This window comes from Letharia lupina (genome assembly GCF_014066315.1).
Source record: "Letharia lupina isolate WasteWater1 chromosome Unknown contig_21, whole genome shotgun sequence".
NCBI lineage: Eukaryota > Fungi > Ascomycota > Lecanoromycetes > Lecanorales > Parmeliaceae > Letharia > Letharia lupina.
Genome location: NW_023502990.1, coordinates 625,770 through 643,950, shown reverse-complemented (window position 1 = coordinate 643,950; position 18,181 = coordinate 625,770). Strand labels below are relative to the sequence as shown.

General features: G+C 51.8%; 4 protein-coding genes across 4 annotated transcripts; 3 read left to right on the top strand and 1 right to left on the bottom strand.

Annotated features, from left to right (window-relative positions):
• Positions 1-223: 223 nt before the first annotated feature.
• On the top strand, positions 224-3,610 carry HO133_005450 (uncharacterized protein; the record flags this gene model as incomplete). Its single annotated transcript, XM_037296360.1, has 1 exon — positions 224-3,610. The coding sequence occupies one exon, from the start codon at positions 224-226 to the stop codon at positions 3,608-3,610; it is 3,387 nt and encodes a 1,128-aa protein (XP_037148342.1).
• Positions 3,611-4,170: 560 nt separating this feature from the next.
• On the top strand, positions 4,171-6,163 carry HO133_005449 (uncharacterized protein; the record flags this gene model as incomplete). Its single annotated transcript, XM_037296359.1, has 2 exons — positions 4,171-4,257; positions 4,307-6,163. The coding sequence occupies 2 exons, from the start codon at positions 4,171-4,173 to the stop codon at positions 6,161-6,163; spliced, it is 1,944 nt and encodes a 647-aa protein (XP_037148341.1).
• Positions 6,164-6,812: 649 nt separating this feature from the next.
• Positions 6,813-8,474, bottom strand: HO133_005448 (uncharacterized protein; the record flags this gene model as incomplete). Its single annotated transcript, XM_037296358.1, has 6 exons — positions 6,813-6,926; positions 6,985-7,074; positions 7,129-7,567; positions 7,627-7,871; positions 7,936-8,301; positions 8,367-8,474. The coding sequence occupies 6 exons, from the start codon at positions 8,472-8,474 to the stop codon at positions 6,813-6,815; spliced, it is 1,362 nt and encodes a 453-aa protein (XP_037148340.1).
• An 873-nt stretch (positions 8,475-9,347) lies between these two features.
• On the top strand, positions 9,348-17,499 carry HO133_005447 (uncharacterized protein; the record flags this gene model as incomplete). Its single annotated transcript, XM_037296357.1, has 6 exons — positions 9,348-9,974; positions 10,223-11,227; positions 11,279-11,654; positions 11,732-12,486; positions 12,560-16,445; positions 16,541-17,499. 6 exons carry the CDS (start codon positions 9,348-9,350, stop codon positions 17,497-17,499), a joined length of 7,608 nt encoding a protein of 2,535 aa, XP_037148339.1.
• Positions 17,500-18,181: the final 682 nt, after the last annotated feature.

The window sequence follows — 18,181 nt, the reverse complement described above, 5'->3', positions numbered from 1 at the left end:
TCGGTTTCCCTGCTGGTGTCGAGCTACATACTCATGGGGGGGAGAGTCCAAAAGAGACCTAGGGTTCGTGGAAGGTGACCTCATAGAATGCCTGAATGCTGGGGATGGATCATGGTGGATGGGACGATTGCGCAGGGACAGACGGGCAATGGGACTCTTCCCATCGAATTTTGTACAAGTGCTAGACGCAAGCTTTCAGCCTGTGAGCCGAGTCTCAAGCCCGATGCCGGGAAGCGCAGCAGGAAGCCTCACCAAACCTTCTCCACAGAAGAGCAAAACTTTCCGCAAACCATTCCAGGCTTACGCGCGCGCTGGATCTCCAAACCCTGCTGCAGCTGCGGCCAACATCAACAACGGACCGACAGCGCCGTCCCCTGTCCCGTCCAGGCAGTCGAGCTCTTTGCAATCACCGTCTAAGGGTCCTTCCAGACATCCAAGCTACCTTCCAAATCATTCGAGTCCCTCAAGACAACCAAGCTATCTACAAATGTCCGAGAGTCCTTCGAGACAGTCAAGCCATCTGCAAACATCTTTCAGTCCGACAAGACAGTCAAGCTATCTACAACAATCCACAAGACCTTCATCATCAGGTCACAATACAGCCTATGCATCCCCTTCTCCAGCTGCTTCTGCACATTATCAGCACTCACCTGAACCTGATTCCCAAGACCACGACGACGAATTCAGTTCATCCCCACCACCTCCTCCACCTCCACCACATCGTGTTGCATATAATGCACCACCTCCTCGAGCTTCTCCATCTCCAACACCATCCATGAACGATCGATATCCTACTGTGTCGAGAGGTCCTTCTCCAGCACCACCTTCGCCTGGTGTCCATGGACATACGCCATCGCCTCTGCGGGATGCTATGGACGATGTGATGTCTTCGCTACATGACATGGCAATGCGGCGAACTGAGTCTTCTCCTTCACCTGAGCAAGAACAAGCCCCCCTTGATCCATGGTCACCCGAGGCTTTCGATGAGCTTCGTACTAGTTCAAATACGCGGAATCATCATCGGCCACGTTCATCATTGGGAATTGCCTCTTCGCAAAGAGGAACAGAACAGTACCAGAATGACGATGGGTATGGTATTTGTAATTATGATGAAGGCCCACCGCAGGTACACGACTACGTTGAACGCATGGAAGATCGCTTGCGCAATATAGGGGCTACCAGCCCTCGCCCACCTGACGAGCTCTTCCTCCCGGATGATCCCATGGGTCCACCGCCGGCTCCACCCCCCAAAAATTCTCCATATCAGCCTCGGACACAGTCGTCACAAGGGATGAGAGAATCCGTGTCTGGCAGCATCAAGTCTAGTCATCGGTTAAAGAACCGGAAATCGGCCTATGAACTTGGACGGAGTATGTTGGACCGTACTTTCACAACAAAGTCAAGCGCAACAAACTCTTCGAGTGGTGTTCAGAGCGTTGCAACGAATGGTACAACCAGCACTCAGAGAACGAGCCAAAGCATCATGAGTGGGTACTCTGCAGGAGGCTTCAGTGCTACAAGCGCGGGCAGCTTAGCACGACGCAAATGGGGCAGCATCAGTAAAAGTAAACCGCTTAGCGTGGTCGATAATCGACAGGATGCTCTCCTGGGTCTGAATGGCGGAGGAAGCGCCACGAGACCTCAGACCCCTAGCCACTACTCAAGCAATCAGTCCAGACCAGGTTCCAGCGCAGGGATGAATTACTCAGGAAGTGTAGTAGACTCTGGCGGCATCTTTGGTGGCTTGACAACTCCGAAATCAAAAAAGAGTGGTTTCTTCAAGAAGCTTGTTGAGTCTGCGAAGACTGGTGCAGCTAGTGCGAGGAGCAGTATTGCTGCTGGCCAGGCCGACACTCCACGCTCTCCCATTAAGAACCTGCTACCTCATGGAGTCACAGCCATCGCGGGAGGCAGTGCGGCTAGAGACATGGGCCTGGGCGGTGGTAAAACTGAAATTGACTGGGTCCAAGTTCGACGAGACGTGAATCGATCAAATTCGCTGAGTCGAAACGAAAGGAACGAGCGGATCGAGAGATGTCAGATGATGAACTATCCCGTAGTCGCACCTGTAGATTCTCTCTTGGAAGCTGCTGAAGGGGACGAAGGAGCCGACGGGATGCCCATTCAACATCCCACGGACTTTCAAGCTGTGAACCTTCAACTTGTCGATAAGAGTGCTCGATTCGTGAACAGTCTACCGCCAATGACCAATCCGGCAAGTTTAGCTCAAGGCTACGTATGTCGACCGTACCGAAGCGATGTGCAGAGGTTGAGGGCCATCTTTACCTGGGTCAGCGAGAAGGTTGCTTGGGAGGAAGACTTCGAAGGAGAAGTCGACTCAAAACGTGTGATCCAAATGAGAAGAGGCTGTTCGGAGGAGGTTGCAGTGCTAGTCTCAGAAATGTGCTTGTCGGTGGGCTTACACGCAGAAATTGTGAGGGGCTGCCTCAAGTCACCAGGCGAGATTGTCGAATGTGACAGCAATCCCAGGCCAAATCATTGGTGGAATGCTGTGATCGTGGATGATTGCTGGAGGATAATGGACTGTTCGCTGGCGAGCCCAACAAATCCCAAGCGCGGTCGATACTCAAGCACCGGGTCTCAGATCGCCGAAAACGGATTCTTTCTCACGAGACCAATGGAGATTTGCTACACGCATATACCATCGAACTTCGAACAGCAGCACATATGTCCACCAATCGCTCCAGATGTCCTTCTTGCTCTACCCTGTGCCTGCCCACCGTATTTTCGAAATAACGTCCAAATGATTGACTATGATACGAGCCTCCTTCGAATTGAAAATCTGGAGCTTGTCCATATTCAATTTACAGTCCCAGCAGACATTGAGTGTATCGCGGAGGTAGAGTCCAGTTCCTATGCTCGTGACGCCGATGGTGATGTTTTCGAAAGTGGCGACACGACCACTAATCGCGCACTTGCCCAAGCAGAATGGGTGAAGGGTCAGAAACGTTACACCGTGAAAGCGCTGTTACCTGGTGACGTTGGCCATGGTACACTGAAAGTCTATGCTGGCAAGCGAGGCCTCATGCATTCTATCAAAGACAATCCTCATGCTCTGGCCTTTTCCTTGCCCATTGTCCACACAGGCAATAATCCCCTTTATGACTTCCTTCTTCGCCATCCTACGCCTCATGCTCAACGCCATGATTTGTACGTGGCCCAACCTCAATGCGCACGTCTAGCGATCAATAACACCTTTGTTTTCGCCGTGCGCCAGCATCCGTCTTTCTTAAGCTGCAACTCACCCGAAGCACGATCTGCTTCTCCGAACCCCTTCGCTCGTCCTTCATCAGCAATGAGTATGATCTCGACTGCAACATCGGCGAACGACTACTTCTCCCAAGCTGGCTCCAATTCCAGTAACAGCAGCCAGCAGCAGAAGCCCGCGAAACTCGCGATACAAGCACCAAGTGGAAAGATACTAAGACTCATGAAGAAAAGTGACAACAGCGTCAGCATGGATGAGGCGGCAGATGGAGGCGTATGGGAGACAATCATCAAGATTGGAGAAAGGGGGACATGGCGAGGACTAGTGCTGGCCGATCGAAGTGCAAGATGGTGCGTATTTGGAGAATGGGAGGCTGTTTGAGTGGACGTGGGAAAATGAAAAATTACCTTTCATCTATACATTCGGTGTTTAGGAATTTACACATCTCGTACGAAGATGCAGGTAGAGGCGTCTGTACATGACACGAAGCGTCGATAGCATGGTTGAAAATATCTAAGTTGGCGTCATGAAATTATATCGGTAATTAATAGTCAAGCAAGGAGCGCTTCTATCTCGATAGCGAGATGTTCATGGTTCTCTTGCCTAAGACATTGCAAGATATGGATTCTCAAAACCACTAGACCACCAGGCGTAGGATAGTATGGCAGGAGGAGGTTCAATGCCTCTCCGCAATTCAAGATTTGCCCGCGCACAGCCGACTGAACGTCCCAACGTGAACCGCCATGTCGACAATGACACCTGGCAGACATATCTAAATCCTCTTTCCAAAGCATCTCCTCCATCCGCTAGATCCCCTTACTCAAATTGCTACCTTCTAGTGACAGCGACATTCAAGTCCACCCTCATATCATGATCTACAACCCAGTCGTGTCCATTACCGACCTCACAGGACGAAGACCTTGATACCTCTCGTCGTCAACATGGAGAAGATCACGGACAAGATTGCTGCTCTGTCAAATGATGCCAACTACTTTTCCCTTGAATTCTTCCCTCCAAAGACTCAAATAGTAGCCCGCTCTAATCTGTTTCTTCGGCCATCTTACTAAGCTAGAGCAGGGCTTTTCCAATCTACAAACCCGTCTGGAGCGCATGTCCAGTGCTCTGCGACCTCTATTCGTCACAGTAACATGGGGTGCCGGCGGTTGTACCTCTTCGAGATCCCTCGAGCTTGCAGAGATATGTCAACGCCAGCTAGGCCTTACAACGTGCCTACATCTTACATGCACGAACATGAAACGCAAAGTGGTAGATGAAGCACTGGAAGAGGCGAAAGTACTTGGTGTACGGAATATACTAGCTCTGAGAGGGGATCCACCCAGGGAGGAAGAGTACAGGCTTGAGGATGAGGCGGAAAATGGCAAAGATGAAGATGATAGCAACGAGGACTTTACATGGGCAATCGACCTGGTCAGGTACATACGGCGTGTTCACGGCGACTACTTCTGTATAGGTGTTGCAGGATATCCGGAAGGCCATGCGGATCAGTCGCATCCTACGGATCAGGACCCATTACACGATTTGCCATATCTAATAGACAAAACGAAAGCAGGAGCGGACTTCATCATGACACAATTGTTTTACGACGTTGAAGCATACTCGAAATATGAGAAAATGCTGAGGGAGCATGAATCAGGAATTTTTGCCCAAATACCAATTATCCCAGGACTGATGCCGTTACAAAGCTACGAGATCTTGATGAGGACGACGAAGCTTGCTCATGCGAAGGTACCTTTGGAATTGCTTCACAAGCTACAAGGCGTCAAAGGTGATGACGAGGCTGTGAAGCAAGTAGGCGTAGAAGCTATCCATGATGTCGTCGAAAGCATCAGAGAGGTGAAAGCTAAAGGACCGAGAGGATTCCACTTCTACACTCTGAACCTGGAGAAAGCCGTCAGCTCGCTACTGGATCGCTGCAATCTTATTCCACCAGATCCTGATGACAATAACGTCTCCGCAATCGACGACGTATCCATTCTCTTCAACGGCAATGCCGCCCACCACCGCGCCCTCTCTTCCGCTTCGTCCTCCGCGGCTGCCCAGCTAACCACTAACTCCCACCGCTCCTCCTCCCCAGCCAGATTCATACCACCAAACAGCAACCCTTTGTCGCGTGAAGCTACCTGGGATGATTTCCCTAACGGGCGCTTCGGTGATGCGCGCTCTCCCGCCTTCAACCCACCCTTGACCTACTCCCCAACGTCTCTGACAATTTCCCCGGCCCAAGCTCTTTCCCTCTGGAGCACACCAACCACTCCCGAAGAAATCACGCATCTTTTCATATCCCACCTCGCAGGCCAAACCCCAAAACAGCTCCCCTGGTCCGAATCCGCAACTCTCTCACCCGAGACGGCTCTGATCACTTCTGAACTCACCCAATTGACCCGGCTGAAGGGCTACTGGACCATAGCCTCCCAGCCCGCCGTCGATGGTCTGCCCTCTATTCACTCCATTCATGGCTGGGGCCCACCAGGCGGTTTCGTCTTCCAAAAGGCCTTCGTCGAGTTTTTCGTCCCCGCTTCTACCTTCCACACCACACTCCGACCACACCTTGATCGCCTCCGGAAAGAAGGCGAAATAAGCTACTACGCTGGCAATGCCGCAGGTGAATTCCAAAGTAGTGAGAGCAGCGACGCGGTGCACGCCGTCACGTGGGGCAGCTTTGCAGGCAAGGAGATTGCAACCGCGACGATGGTGGAGGAGGTTAGCTTCAGGGCGTGGGTGGAAGAGGCATTTGGAATTTGGGGAGAATGGGGGAGGTGTGTGGGTGAAGCGGCAAGGAGGGGTAGGGTGGAGAAGGCGAGGCAGAGTAGAGGCTTTTTGAGGCGGATAGGGAAGGATGTTTGGTTGGTCAATGTTATTGGGCATGGCTATCGGGAAGGGGGGAGACTGTGGGAGGTGTTGATAGAGGCGTAGGTTAGGGAGGCATAGCGTCTGCCAACCATTCAACGTGGCATAGGCTGTTCCAAAAGGTTGTATTGTAAGATAAAAGCCTGTGCTCATGTTACAGACGTTTCCTGGATGCGAGATATTCCTCGCTGCAGCTGATGTAAGAGAATAAAGATGAACCAGATAGTTTCCATCTCAGATGCTTTGGATTGCTGCTGCTCCTCTCATGGCTGGTCATTGAAGATTTGAGTAGCAATTGCAGAAGACAGATTGTTTAAGCGGATTGCTTTATATCTGCTGCAAGCATGTTTCAGGATTGACGGTCGAGGTATCAATGATGAGACGCGTTGTTTTGAGCGAAGTGCTCTCAACCTGGTGCAGCAGGGTTGGTTTAGTAGACGCAGACTGTGAGTATCTTCATGGTTTCAGTGTTTATGGCAACCCATACTAATACTTAGGGGGGTCAACCCCGCAATTTCGAATTTTTGAAAATCGCAAAACTACGGCAACCCATATGAATACTTTACGCCTCTATTAGCCCAATGAGGCTTGGCAGGAGGTTAGCAGTGAAAATTATTTTTGAGCCTTCTGCTCCTAGACACCTACATAACTATTGAATAAGGTAAGCAATGTAGCGCATACACCGTTTATCATCGCCTAGTCATGTCCTGCAACTTCATGATTGATTTCCCGCATCTTTAGGCCGCTTCTGAATTCTAGCATACAGTCCCCTCTGAAAAAAGAACCATGAATTTTCAAGCTCGAACTTTTCGGGGTCCACGATGCGAATCTGTACCTTTGTAAGTTCACGGCAAGTGCGACGTTTGTGGAGTTGGAATTACACCCACATCGTAGTTGAGAATGAGAAACGGAATTAGCTTCTTGATTTCCAAGATGCCTACGTGTCTTCCCAGGCAGATACGCCTGCCAGCACCAAACTTGCGATAAAAATATCAGCGAAAAGTGCTTGACGAGCGGAAGGCGAAACTTACAGTCAATACCGCCTGTTCGAGTTTCCTCTTATGCATTTCATCCTTTTCAAGCCACCTCTCTGGCCTCCAGAATTCGGCATCCTCACCAAACATCCCCTTGTGCCGATTCACGACGTAGGGACTACCGCCCACCGCTGTTCCGGCAGGCAGATAGTGTTCAAGGATCGTGACGCCACCTTTTGGCACAACGCGCTCAAAGGGTAGCGCGAAGGGTGGGTGCATGCGTATGCCTTCTTGGACGCAGGCATCTAAATACGGCAGATTGCGCACCTCGCTGTATTTGGGAAATGGGTGAGAGAGATTTGCAGAGCGTAGCTCGTCGTACAGCTTCTCCAGAGTGTGTGGGTAGACCAAGAGGTTGAACATTGTGGTGCGCATGAGGCTGCCCACCGAATCCGAGCCTGCGATCACGTTGGAGAACGTCCATGCGGTAACGGCCCTGTTGGCATGTGGATCAATACGAGTCCAGTCTATTGCGTCGAGAGATTGGAGTCTTACCAGGGCGGTACTTCGGGGTCATTCTGCTGGAGCTCGATGTATCGAGTCAGAAAATCTTTCCCACGGCCATATTTGTCACCAGTATCCTTGTACTCGCCATTGGACATAGTCCCTTGCTTTTCCTTGATGGCCCTGCCCACGAACCCGAGTATCCCAAGGGATGCCTGGACCCCGAACCTACGCTGGAATGCGTCCCCGATGCGGTTCTTGCGCAGGGCCCAGTCAAGCCAGGGAATTTGTGTCAGCTGCGCAAAGTTAGCTATATATGTATGGAGAGGGTGCCTCGACATGAGGGAGTAAATATCTCACTGGGGCAGAGCTCCTCATGAAGTCGACGATTGTACCCAGCATTCCCCCAACGTCTTTCCCAGTTTCCAGAAACCCGTACCTCTTCGAAAAGGTCAATGTACCCATGACATCGAACGCGAAGAACTGCAGCCACTGGCCTAGATTAAAGACTTCACTATTCTCAATAAACTTTTCGTCGAGCTTCTCGCGCAAACATTCCAGGACTTCATCAACGCGACCCTCAAAGGAGGGTACGTTCGCAGGGGTGAACAAGGGCGCAATAGGGGTCTTGAGCCGTTTGTGCATGTCGTCGTCCTGAGTGTTGAAAATGGCCTGAAGGTTACCACCCTTTGGGGCATAGGCTTGGAGAGTCGCGTAGAAGGCACTCTGGACCGCTCAGGTAAATTCAGCATGTCAATGTGGGTTGAAAGGCTGGCAGTGAGAAAACGTACTTTCGGGAATCCAGTCCGTGCCGTATAAACAGTTGGAATCGCCTCCGGGTTACTGAATGCCACCGTGTTCGGTCCAATACGCACGACTTCTCCATATTTCTCGTGCATATCCTGGAGTATCAGGTGTGCACGCTTGGTTGTAACCCAACGAGCGCGCTGGAAGTTGGTGATACTGGCAGGGAAGGGTCCCGGTATATGCCTGAGGCGCCACCATGTTCGCCATAGCTGGAAGACGACGAGTAAAAGTAATACACAGGTAACAAGCGAGACAACAGGGAGGCTCCCTCCTACGGTGCCTAATATAGCCCCTCTAGAGCTCATTGCTTGCATAATAAAAGACTTTTTCTAAGTAGCAATCTCGTTCTAGGCACACACAAAAGCCCCCCGAACTGAAAGCAAGCTGACTAAGAGCAGCGCAGTACTTCACAGTACCACCGGTCGAGCCACTTCCGAAGAACAGCTCAGTATGTCAGGCAGTCAAAGAGATTATAGAAGATTTGAAATCTGGAATGTTCACTTGAAACCCGCATGAAATCGACAATACTGCTGGGTGCCAGACAATGCGATAGAGCTTTTGAGACTTACTCACCGGTATAGTAGTTTCCTTGGACCTATGATTGCATGATGCATGTGCACGGACTGCATACGATGCATTTCAGCCTGTTACTTGGGTCCGCAGCTGCTGCTGCAGGAGCTTGAAGAAATTTAACCCGGGTCAGCAGTAGAGAAGCGGCGCCAAGTAAACCTTTCTTTTTGGAAACCAAGGCTGATTTGACGACGAGCCGCAACACAGTTACTGAGCTCGTCGTAGACCGCCAGATGCACAGATAATCTAGGCCTAGATGGGGGGCATCATGCATTATATGGAGACATCCATGGACCATTCTTGCCGTAGCAAATAGCGCTAGCGGGAAAGATCTTGTCAACCGGCTGCCACCATCATTCAGGTACTCAACGTACTTTGGACGAGCCTTTGCGGTAATGACTTGCTTCAACGCCACTTCAAAGGGTTCCTCAAACGAATTTCGAATTGCCTTATTTGGACCACAAGTGACGAACTGGACACACAAAAGTCTTTCGAGTTTGCAGTTTGCCCTTCTGGAAGACCACAAGCTTGGGTTCCTCAAGCAGACTCTCACAGCATTACCCTCACTATGGTCCATGCTCAAGAAGGACTATGGCCTTCAAGGCTTTTCAGGCGCCGAGAAGCTGCAAGAACTCCGGGATTTCGCAATGGGAGCCAAAGACCTAGACCCTGAGGATTTGACGAACACTCAGTTATCGTCGCTCACGGTCGTGTCACAAGTCGTCAATTTCATTCGATTGACCGACGTCTCAGGCACAAAAGATGGTATTTTGGGCTTTGAGGCAGCTCAAGGGTTTTGTGTTGGATTTCTCTCGGCTGCAGCGCTTGCTTCCGCCAACGACTGGACTGATTTTGAATGCAACTTTTCCAACGCTGTTCGACTCGCTGCGTGCATCGGCATCATCGTTGATGCAGAAAGGGCATCGCGTCCTGCTCAAGAGAGAGCTACGGCCGTCCATGTTCGCTGGAAAACGGCGGAAGACAGAGCTTTCTTGGAAATCTGCCTGGATCTTTTCCCCGGGGTAAGCGGCCTTCTTTCACCCTGCTAGCATCGTTCTTCTTCGGCTTCAGCGTGGCCAAACGTTCAGAGGGGTAGTGATATCCACGAACGAGTAGTTCTCGACTTGATATGCTGTGGCCAAGCTGGCATTTTCAGCCTTCGGTAGATAGGGATGAGTGCCCAGGCTCCATGTAACGACTCGATCGACTAAGCGAGAAAGACTGGACCTGATGGTATCATAGAAGAAATTGCACTGACTTGACGAGATAGGCCTACGTATCCTGCATAACAGATGACAGGAGTATCACGATCACATTACCCAGTGGCAGTCAAGCGGCGTTCTGTTTGCGGATGCGCGAGGCCAAGATAGCCGCCACCACAATTGGCCTAAATGGATGTTATCATCATTCAAGAAATGCCGAAGCCGCTGAGAGGCTTCGTCAAATTTGCGCTAAAAACAGGGAACTTAGGCTGCCTGATGCAGAAAAGCTGCGCTTGCCCCTGAGATCTACTGCAGATGCTCATATTATCAATACTGGCGGCCTTCATGAAATCGCCATCCAGATGATCCTCTGCAAACGAGCCCACTGGTTCCAAACCGTCAAGTCGACGATGAACGACCTTCCCCAGGGCAAAGTCACATTTGTGCCATTGGGCAGCGGACTCTGCGTACCCCATTCGCTCTCCACCAAGGACAACCACGCGAACTTTGCTTTGGATCACGACGACACGACCTCGCTTGAAGAGATCGCCGTCGTAGGAATGGCCTGCCGGTTTCCCCGAGCCGAAAATCTTGAGGAATTTTGGCAACTTCTGTGGGCAGGAGAAACTGCAATCGGCAAAGTACCCCCTGAGCGCTTTAACCCGGCCGAATTCAGCCGTGAGCCTAAGCTGGCCAACTTTTGGGGCAACTTCATTGATAGCCCTGATGCTTTTGACCATAGGTTCTTCGGTATCTCGGGCCGCGAAGCAAAATCCATGGATCCGCAGCAGCGGCTTACGTTGCAGGTTGCGTACGAGGCGCTGGAGTCGTCGGGATACTGCAGCACGCCGCCTACTTCGATTGAAGCAGATGTGGGCTGCTATCTTGGTGTAGGGTCTGTTGACTATGAGGAAAATATTGCCTCTCATGATGCCAACGCATTCGCAGCTACGGGCACTTTACGGGCTTTCATTAGTGGTCGTATCAGCCACTTCTTCGGATGGAGCGGGCCATCTTTAACTTTTGACACAGCTTGTTCTTCATCTGCGGTTGCTATACATACAGCATGCAAGGTAAGCTAACAATTTCAGTAGTCCTCAAACGCAAGCCTGATACCACTACAGGCACTTCTCGGCGGAGAATGCTCCATGGCGCTCGCCGGAGGAGTCAACGTCATCACAAGCCCTACTCTGCACCAAAATCTCTCGGCTGCGTCTTTCCTCAACCCTAACGGGTCATCGCGAGCCTTCGATGCCGAGGCCAATGGCTATTGTCGTGGTGAAGGCGCCGGCATTCTCGTCCTCAAGACGCTTTCAAGGGCGATAGCCGATGGGAATACAGTTCTTGGAGTCATTGCTGCCTCGGCAGTCAATCAAGGCTCCAACCACACTAACATCACCGCTCCGGACTCACAATCCCAGAGTTCCTTGTACAAACGCGTACTTTCTGCCGCACGGATAGAAGCCAAGGAAGTCACTTACGTTGAAGCACATGGCACTGGTGAGGAAAGCCCGTAGACAAACAGCCCTGGAAATTGAATGTCCAGATGGTCCCACCTTGCTAACATTTTCTGGTAGGAACTCCCGTTGGAGACCCTATAGAGTATGAGAGTGTCCGTCTGGCGCTTGCAGGTCCTTGGCGCGACGATGAGCTGTTCTTGGGCTCCGTCAAGGATAACATTGGTCACACCGAAGCTGCTTCTGGCGTTGCTGGCATCGTTAAAACACTTTTGATGATGCAGTACAAAACAATTCCAAAGCAGGCCAACTTCGTATCCCTGAACCCACGCATCAAGGCTTCTGCATCGGGAGAGATAATAGTGCCCAAGGTTACCCAGTCGTGGACCGCTCAGCGCCATGTTGCCCTGGTGAATAATTACGGAGCTGCGGGAAGCAACGTGGCGCTTGTACTTCGAGCGCACTCAAACCCCCTCTCGAGCTCAGCACCAGAAATAACACTAGGGACTCAAGATTGCCCGTCTGCCTCCTCTGTCGTCAGCCCGATTCTTCTCTCCGCCAGGACCGTAAATGGCCTCCAATCGTACATGGATAAGCTGAAGTCGTATCTGCCCAAGGTCGAGACTTCGCTTGGAAGTGTGGCGTACAAGATAGCTCGAAGTCATAATTCGTCGTTCGAGCACCGGATTGCATTCATCGCAGCTGATGTGAAGAGTGCCATATCTGTCCTTAACAGCTCAAGCGCGACGACGGATGGAGTTGCGATACGGACGGCCAAGAATCCTGTCGTGTTGTGCTTTGGCGGCCAAACAAGCTGCAACGTTAGCGTCTCGATAGAGCTATATGAGCGCTGCGATCTTTTCAGGACCCGTTTGGTGAGAACAGCATCCTCTTTAGAGTTCTGACGTGATTGAATCATACAGTAGATGCTGATTGACCCCGATACAGGATGAATGCAACGCTGTTTGCCAGACTCTCGGCCTCCCCAGCATCTTCCCCAGTGTTTTCCTGGGCGATGCCATTGGAGATATCGTTTCTCTCCATTGCATGCTTCTGTCTTTACAAGTCTCTTGCGCCAAGTGCTGGATTGATTGCGGACTGGAGGTGGACACGGTGGTTGGTCACAGCTTTGGACAACTCGCGGCGCTATGTGTTGCCGATTCCATTTCTCTCAAAGATGCATTTCTCTTTGTCTCGGGTCGGGCTCGCCTTATCCGAGATAGTTGGGGTCTAGAGCGTGGCGCCATGCTGTCAGTCGAGTGCGACAAAGGGGAACTCGAAGCCGTGGTACGTCTGGTGAATTCGACGAGCGGTCTTCACGTCGATGTTGCATGCTACAACGGTCCTCGCAGCTTTGTTCTTGCCGGTGACGGGCCATCCGTAGAGAGGGCCGAGAAGGAATGCCGGTCCTTCAAGAAAACCAGGCTTCGAAACAGCCATGCATACCATTCTTACCTCGCGGATGACATTTTGGATCATCTAGCGGAAGTGGCTAAATTGATCAGGATACGACCGCCTCGCATCCGCATCGAGACCTGCTCTGCCCAAGGAACCTGGTCGCGATTCACTGCAGAAAAGTTGGTGCAGCATACCCGGGAACCAGTCTACTTTGCCGATGCGGTTGAACGGATCGCCTCCCGCTTACCTTCTGCTATTTGGCTCGAAGCAGGATCATCGTCTCCCATCATTGCCATGACGCGTCGTATAATAGCTTTGAAGTCCGGCAGGTCAGACGTCTTCATACCCATGGAGCTGGGAAGTGCGGATGCCACGACAAACCTTGCCAAAGCCACATGCCAATTGTGGACGGCCGGGTCAGCTGCGCAACACTGGCTCTTCCATCATTCTTCACGACATTGCTACAGGAATCTCAACCTTCCACCCTACCAATTCGACAAGACGAGCCATTGGATCCAGTACAAGCCCAGGTCTGGGCCTCGGACCAAGGAAGCCCCTAGTCTTGTGACCTGGTTGAACAATGATGGCGCTACTGCCGGAGAGCATCTTTTCGCGGTGGATACTTCCAATGCTCTCTTCGAGCTCGCTGCACGGGGACACGCTGTCACGGGCCAGAGCCTCTGTCCGGCATCCATGTATATCGAGTTGGCGGCTAGATGCGTCATGGCGATGCAACGCACCGACACTACGCATGCAACCGGAACACTGCCACATATTGAGGGCTTGACCATGTCAGCGCCACTGGGGCTAGGAGCCGGGATTGCCGTATTCCTACGTCTCCATAAGACTGCGCCAGAAGTTTGGGATTTTGCCGTCTTTAGCCGGCCATCATCTTCTCATGGCCCAGGGCACGTGGGAGACAGAGAAACTGAACATGCGAAAGGATGCATAAGCTCGGTTGCCGCCGGCGAGGCCGTGGTAGAGAGGCTGCTGAAGTTGCTGCAAAGATCAAGCACATATCGCCTTCGGAATTTGCCCTCAGCCACTGGAGTAAGTGGCACAATGGTGTACAAACTCTTCTCGGACGTCGTTGAGTACGCAAGCTACTATCGGGGAGTTCAAAGCGTGTCTGCTTCAGGAAACGAGGCAGTTGGCCTTATCACAATTCCAACGGACCGGCCCTCTTGCATGGATGCAAGTATCTGCGACATCATTTCTGTTGACAACTTCCTCCAAGTTGCAGGCATCCATGTCAACTGTTTGTCCCAGCGGGACGACGACCAAGTCTTTATGTGCACCGCAGTGGAGGAAATCATATTTTCTGCTTCCTTCATGACAAGCAGAGGCGCTTCTCGTGCGTGGACTGTTTACACCCGTTACGAGCCAATTTCCAAGGTCGACGTGACCAACGACATCTTTGTTTGCGATTCAAGCTCCGGAATTTTGGTGCTGGCCATCATGGGCGCGAAATTCAGGAGCATCCCGCTCAAATCGGTGGCGAGAAGCCTCACCAGACTGAATAAAGCCCCCACCACCACTAATGTAGTAGTAAGTTTACACTCAGACAATAGCGACGATCTGCACGACTCGGCATACCAAACAGGATTTCCTTCTCCGTCGGGCGATGGCCTCCAGAAAGAGCTCTCCAAACATACCTCTGATTCCCCAGTGCGACAGGTTACCGCGGAAGCGTCCCCTTCTCAAATAGTTGCGATCCATCAGCAGCAACTGGAACAGCCAACCAAATCTAGCAGCCTAGTTCAATCGGTATGCAGCATGTTCAGTGCCATACTGGAGATACCCGTCGAGGAGATCGAGCCCACGGCAAGTTTGGATGACCTCGGCGTCGACTCACTGCTGGTTACCGAAGTCCTCGCAGAAGTCGAAACCCGTTTCTACGTTGGTCTCGCACAAGCACAACTCATGACTTGCACTGATGTACGCTCGGTCGCCCGACTAATCCAAGGTGTCGACTCTACACAGAAGCACCGAGAGCCCATTGACGAGCTTGTGGAAGAGCAGGAACCGGGAGACAATCTTGCCAATGGCTACCCCTTAGGCCCTGTACACGAGGAGAGCCAGCAGACTTATGACCACCATGAGAGCCGCCAGGAGCAGGAGGAATATGCGAATCTGGCTGTCGTGAGCTGCGATTGCTTCGTCGATGCCAAAGCTTCGTACGACCACCACGCCGAAAACACGGGCTTTACGGGCTTCTGCGCCGAGGTTTCCCCCTTACAGTCTAAGCTCGTCGTGCAGTACGTCGTCGAGGCCTTGGCTTCATTAGGCTGTATCCTGCAGGCACTAAAGCCTGGCGATGAAGTGCCTAAATTCCAGTTCGAACCTAGACACGAGAAGCTCGTTCCCCAGCTGTACAAGATGCTGGAAGATGCTGGTCTTGTGACCAAAGGGGCGGACGGAATATGCCGCCGCACCAAGCAGCCAGTTCCCACGGTTTCTACATCCGCGCTGCTCGATGAACTGCTATATAAATTTCCAAAGCACGCTTCTGAGACGAAACTCCTCCATACAACAGCTCACAGACTGGCGGATTGCCTCTCGGGGCTGGCCGATCCCCTGGCTTTGCTGTTTCGTGACTCGACAGCACGCACACTGCTGGAAGATGTCTACACGAACGCACCTATGTTCAAGACGGGGACCCTGGTCCTTGCTCAGTACCTATCGACGGTTCTAGAGCGCGTCGGGACCAGTCGCGAGCTTAAGATTCTTGAGCTCGGCGCCGGCACTGGAGGGACATCAAAACACGTTATCGAGACGCTGGCCGGGCTCGGCCCCAAGTACAAATTCTCGTACACATTCACCGACCTGTCTTCCTCGCTTGTCGCGACTGCCCGCCGCAAGTTTTCCAAATGGCCGTTTATGCACTACACGGTGCTCGACATTGAGAAAGACCCGGGCCCGCAGTTCGTGGGCGTCTACGACATTATTATTTCGACCAACTGCATCCACGCAACGAAGAGCCTCATGCAGTCATGCGCCAACATCCGCAAGTTGCTGCGCGCAGACGGGATCCTGTGTCTGGTAGAGCTGACACGGAACTTGTACTGGTTCGATCTTGTGTTCGGTCTCCTTGAAGGCTGGTGGCTGTTCGATGATGGCCGCGAGCACGCCCTAGCGGACGAGCAGCGATGGAAGCAGTCTCTGCATGCTTCTGGATTTGAGTGGGTAGATTGGTCCAATAGTCTGTCAGCAGAATCCAACATCTTGCGCGTCATCACGGCTTCTCCATACGAATTGGCTCCACATGATATCGATTCTAGCCTCATTCTGGGCAATAACAATGAGACGGACGGCAGCAGCGACCACAATACGCTCAAGGACACCTTGACTTTCAAAAAGGTAGATGGCCTACATCTTCTAGCAGACATATACTACCCTCCACAGGTAGTCGAGCTCGAGAAAATGCTTCCTGTAGGTTAGTAGTAGCATTGATTGCTTTATTGTCTTCTGCCGCACTAAGACCCAGTGACACAGATAGAGCTCTCAGCTGACAGAGTGATATCTTCTCAGCTCTCATGATTCACGGAGGTGGCCACATCATGCTTTCGAGGAACGATATCCGGCCGGAACAAACAAGCAAGCTCTTGCGAAGCGGCTTTCTTCCAATCAGCATCGACTACAGGCTCTGTCCTGAAACGACGCTCCTTGAGGGACCCATGGCAGACGTCGCCGACGCATTTTTGTGGATCCGCACTGTTCTCCCGAAGCTGACACTCTCACGGCGTGACATCCGTGTTGACCCAGACAAGGTCGTGGCTGTGGGCTGGTCTACAGGGGGCCACTTGGCCATGACGCTGGCCTGGACCTCTGCAGCACGGCAGATCCGACCCCCGGAGGCCATTCTGGCCTTCTACTGCCCCACAGACTACGAGGACTCTTTCTGGATCACACCCAACGTCCCTGCCGGCGCTCAGACTACAGACACCGACATGACCACATCTGACTCTTACGACTTGGATGGCCAGATATTGGAGGGTCTGTTCGATTCTCCCATCACGAGCTACAGCATCCCGTCCAAGAAACGCGCACTGGGCGGCTGGCTAGCACCCAGCGATGCACGTAGTCGGCTAGCACTGCACATGAACATGCACGGGCGCACACTGCACGTCCTGCTCGGCGGCCTACTCACGCTCGACAAGAAGAGCTGGAAGATTTCGGACGAGCCGCCAACGCCCGAACGTATTGCGGCTGCCAGTCCACTGGCGCAGATCCGCGCAGGCAATTACGCTGCGCCGACATTCCTTATCCACCCCCGCAATGACGATCTGATCCCGTGGCAGCAGGCCGAGCGCACTTGGCAGAGGCTGCGGGACATAGGAACGGTCGATGCGGAGCTAAGAATTGTTGAGAACGTGCCGCATTTGTTTGATATATATCCCGAGCATCACGACAATGAGGCGGCCGCGCAAGCGATAAGGGAAGGATACCAATTTTTGTGTAGATATGTTGGTTTAACGTGGCGTGAATAATGTAATGCAATGTAGACCATTTTTGTCATAGAGAAAAATTGTAGGTAAATAAGATACCCGTCTACCTACCCCAATTGTTAGTAATTCGAGTTACCGCTAAAGGGTTAAATAGGGGTGTTTGCACTTCACGCTGCAGATACCCCTAAAGGGCCCCGTAGGGCCCCCAGTGGAATAATTCTTAACACCAACCCGCCCTATATATAGATGGCAACTTACAAAATCATACCCCCTATTAATGGTATCTTACAGGATCATACCCTTGTTAATGGTATCTTTACAAATTCATACCCCATCGGGGTATGAAAATGTAAGATGGGGTATGAATTTGTAAGAATCCCATAGTTTGGGGTATGAATTTGTAATTTGCCCCCCATATTGGGTTTAAGGTACGGGGAATGGTTGCAGATACGGTTCGAAGGGAATGATCTGTAAGTGCGATTCGGTTTGCATTGTAGTCTAGGTGGGGACAGAGCGGTCATATGTCCTTGAATGTTTTTCATCATAGATTCGTTGCGATTCCCTCTGCCTAAGTTGACACCTTCATTGGTGAATGTAGCCTAAAGATCACAGTTGAATCCTCTCAGACCATGTCGGTCCAACATATTCATGCCTTTAGTGAGAAGCATCTTCAAATCGATTCCATGACGCACTGCTAGTAAGCTCGAGTGCACTAATTCTGCAG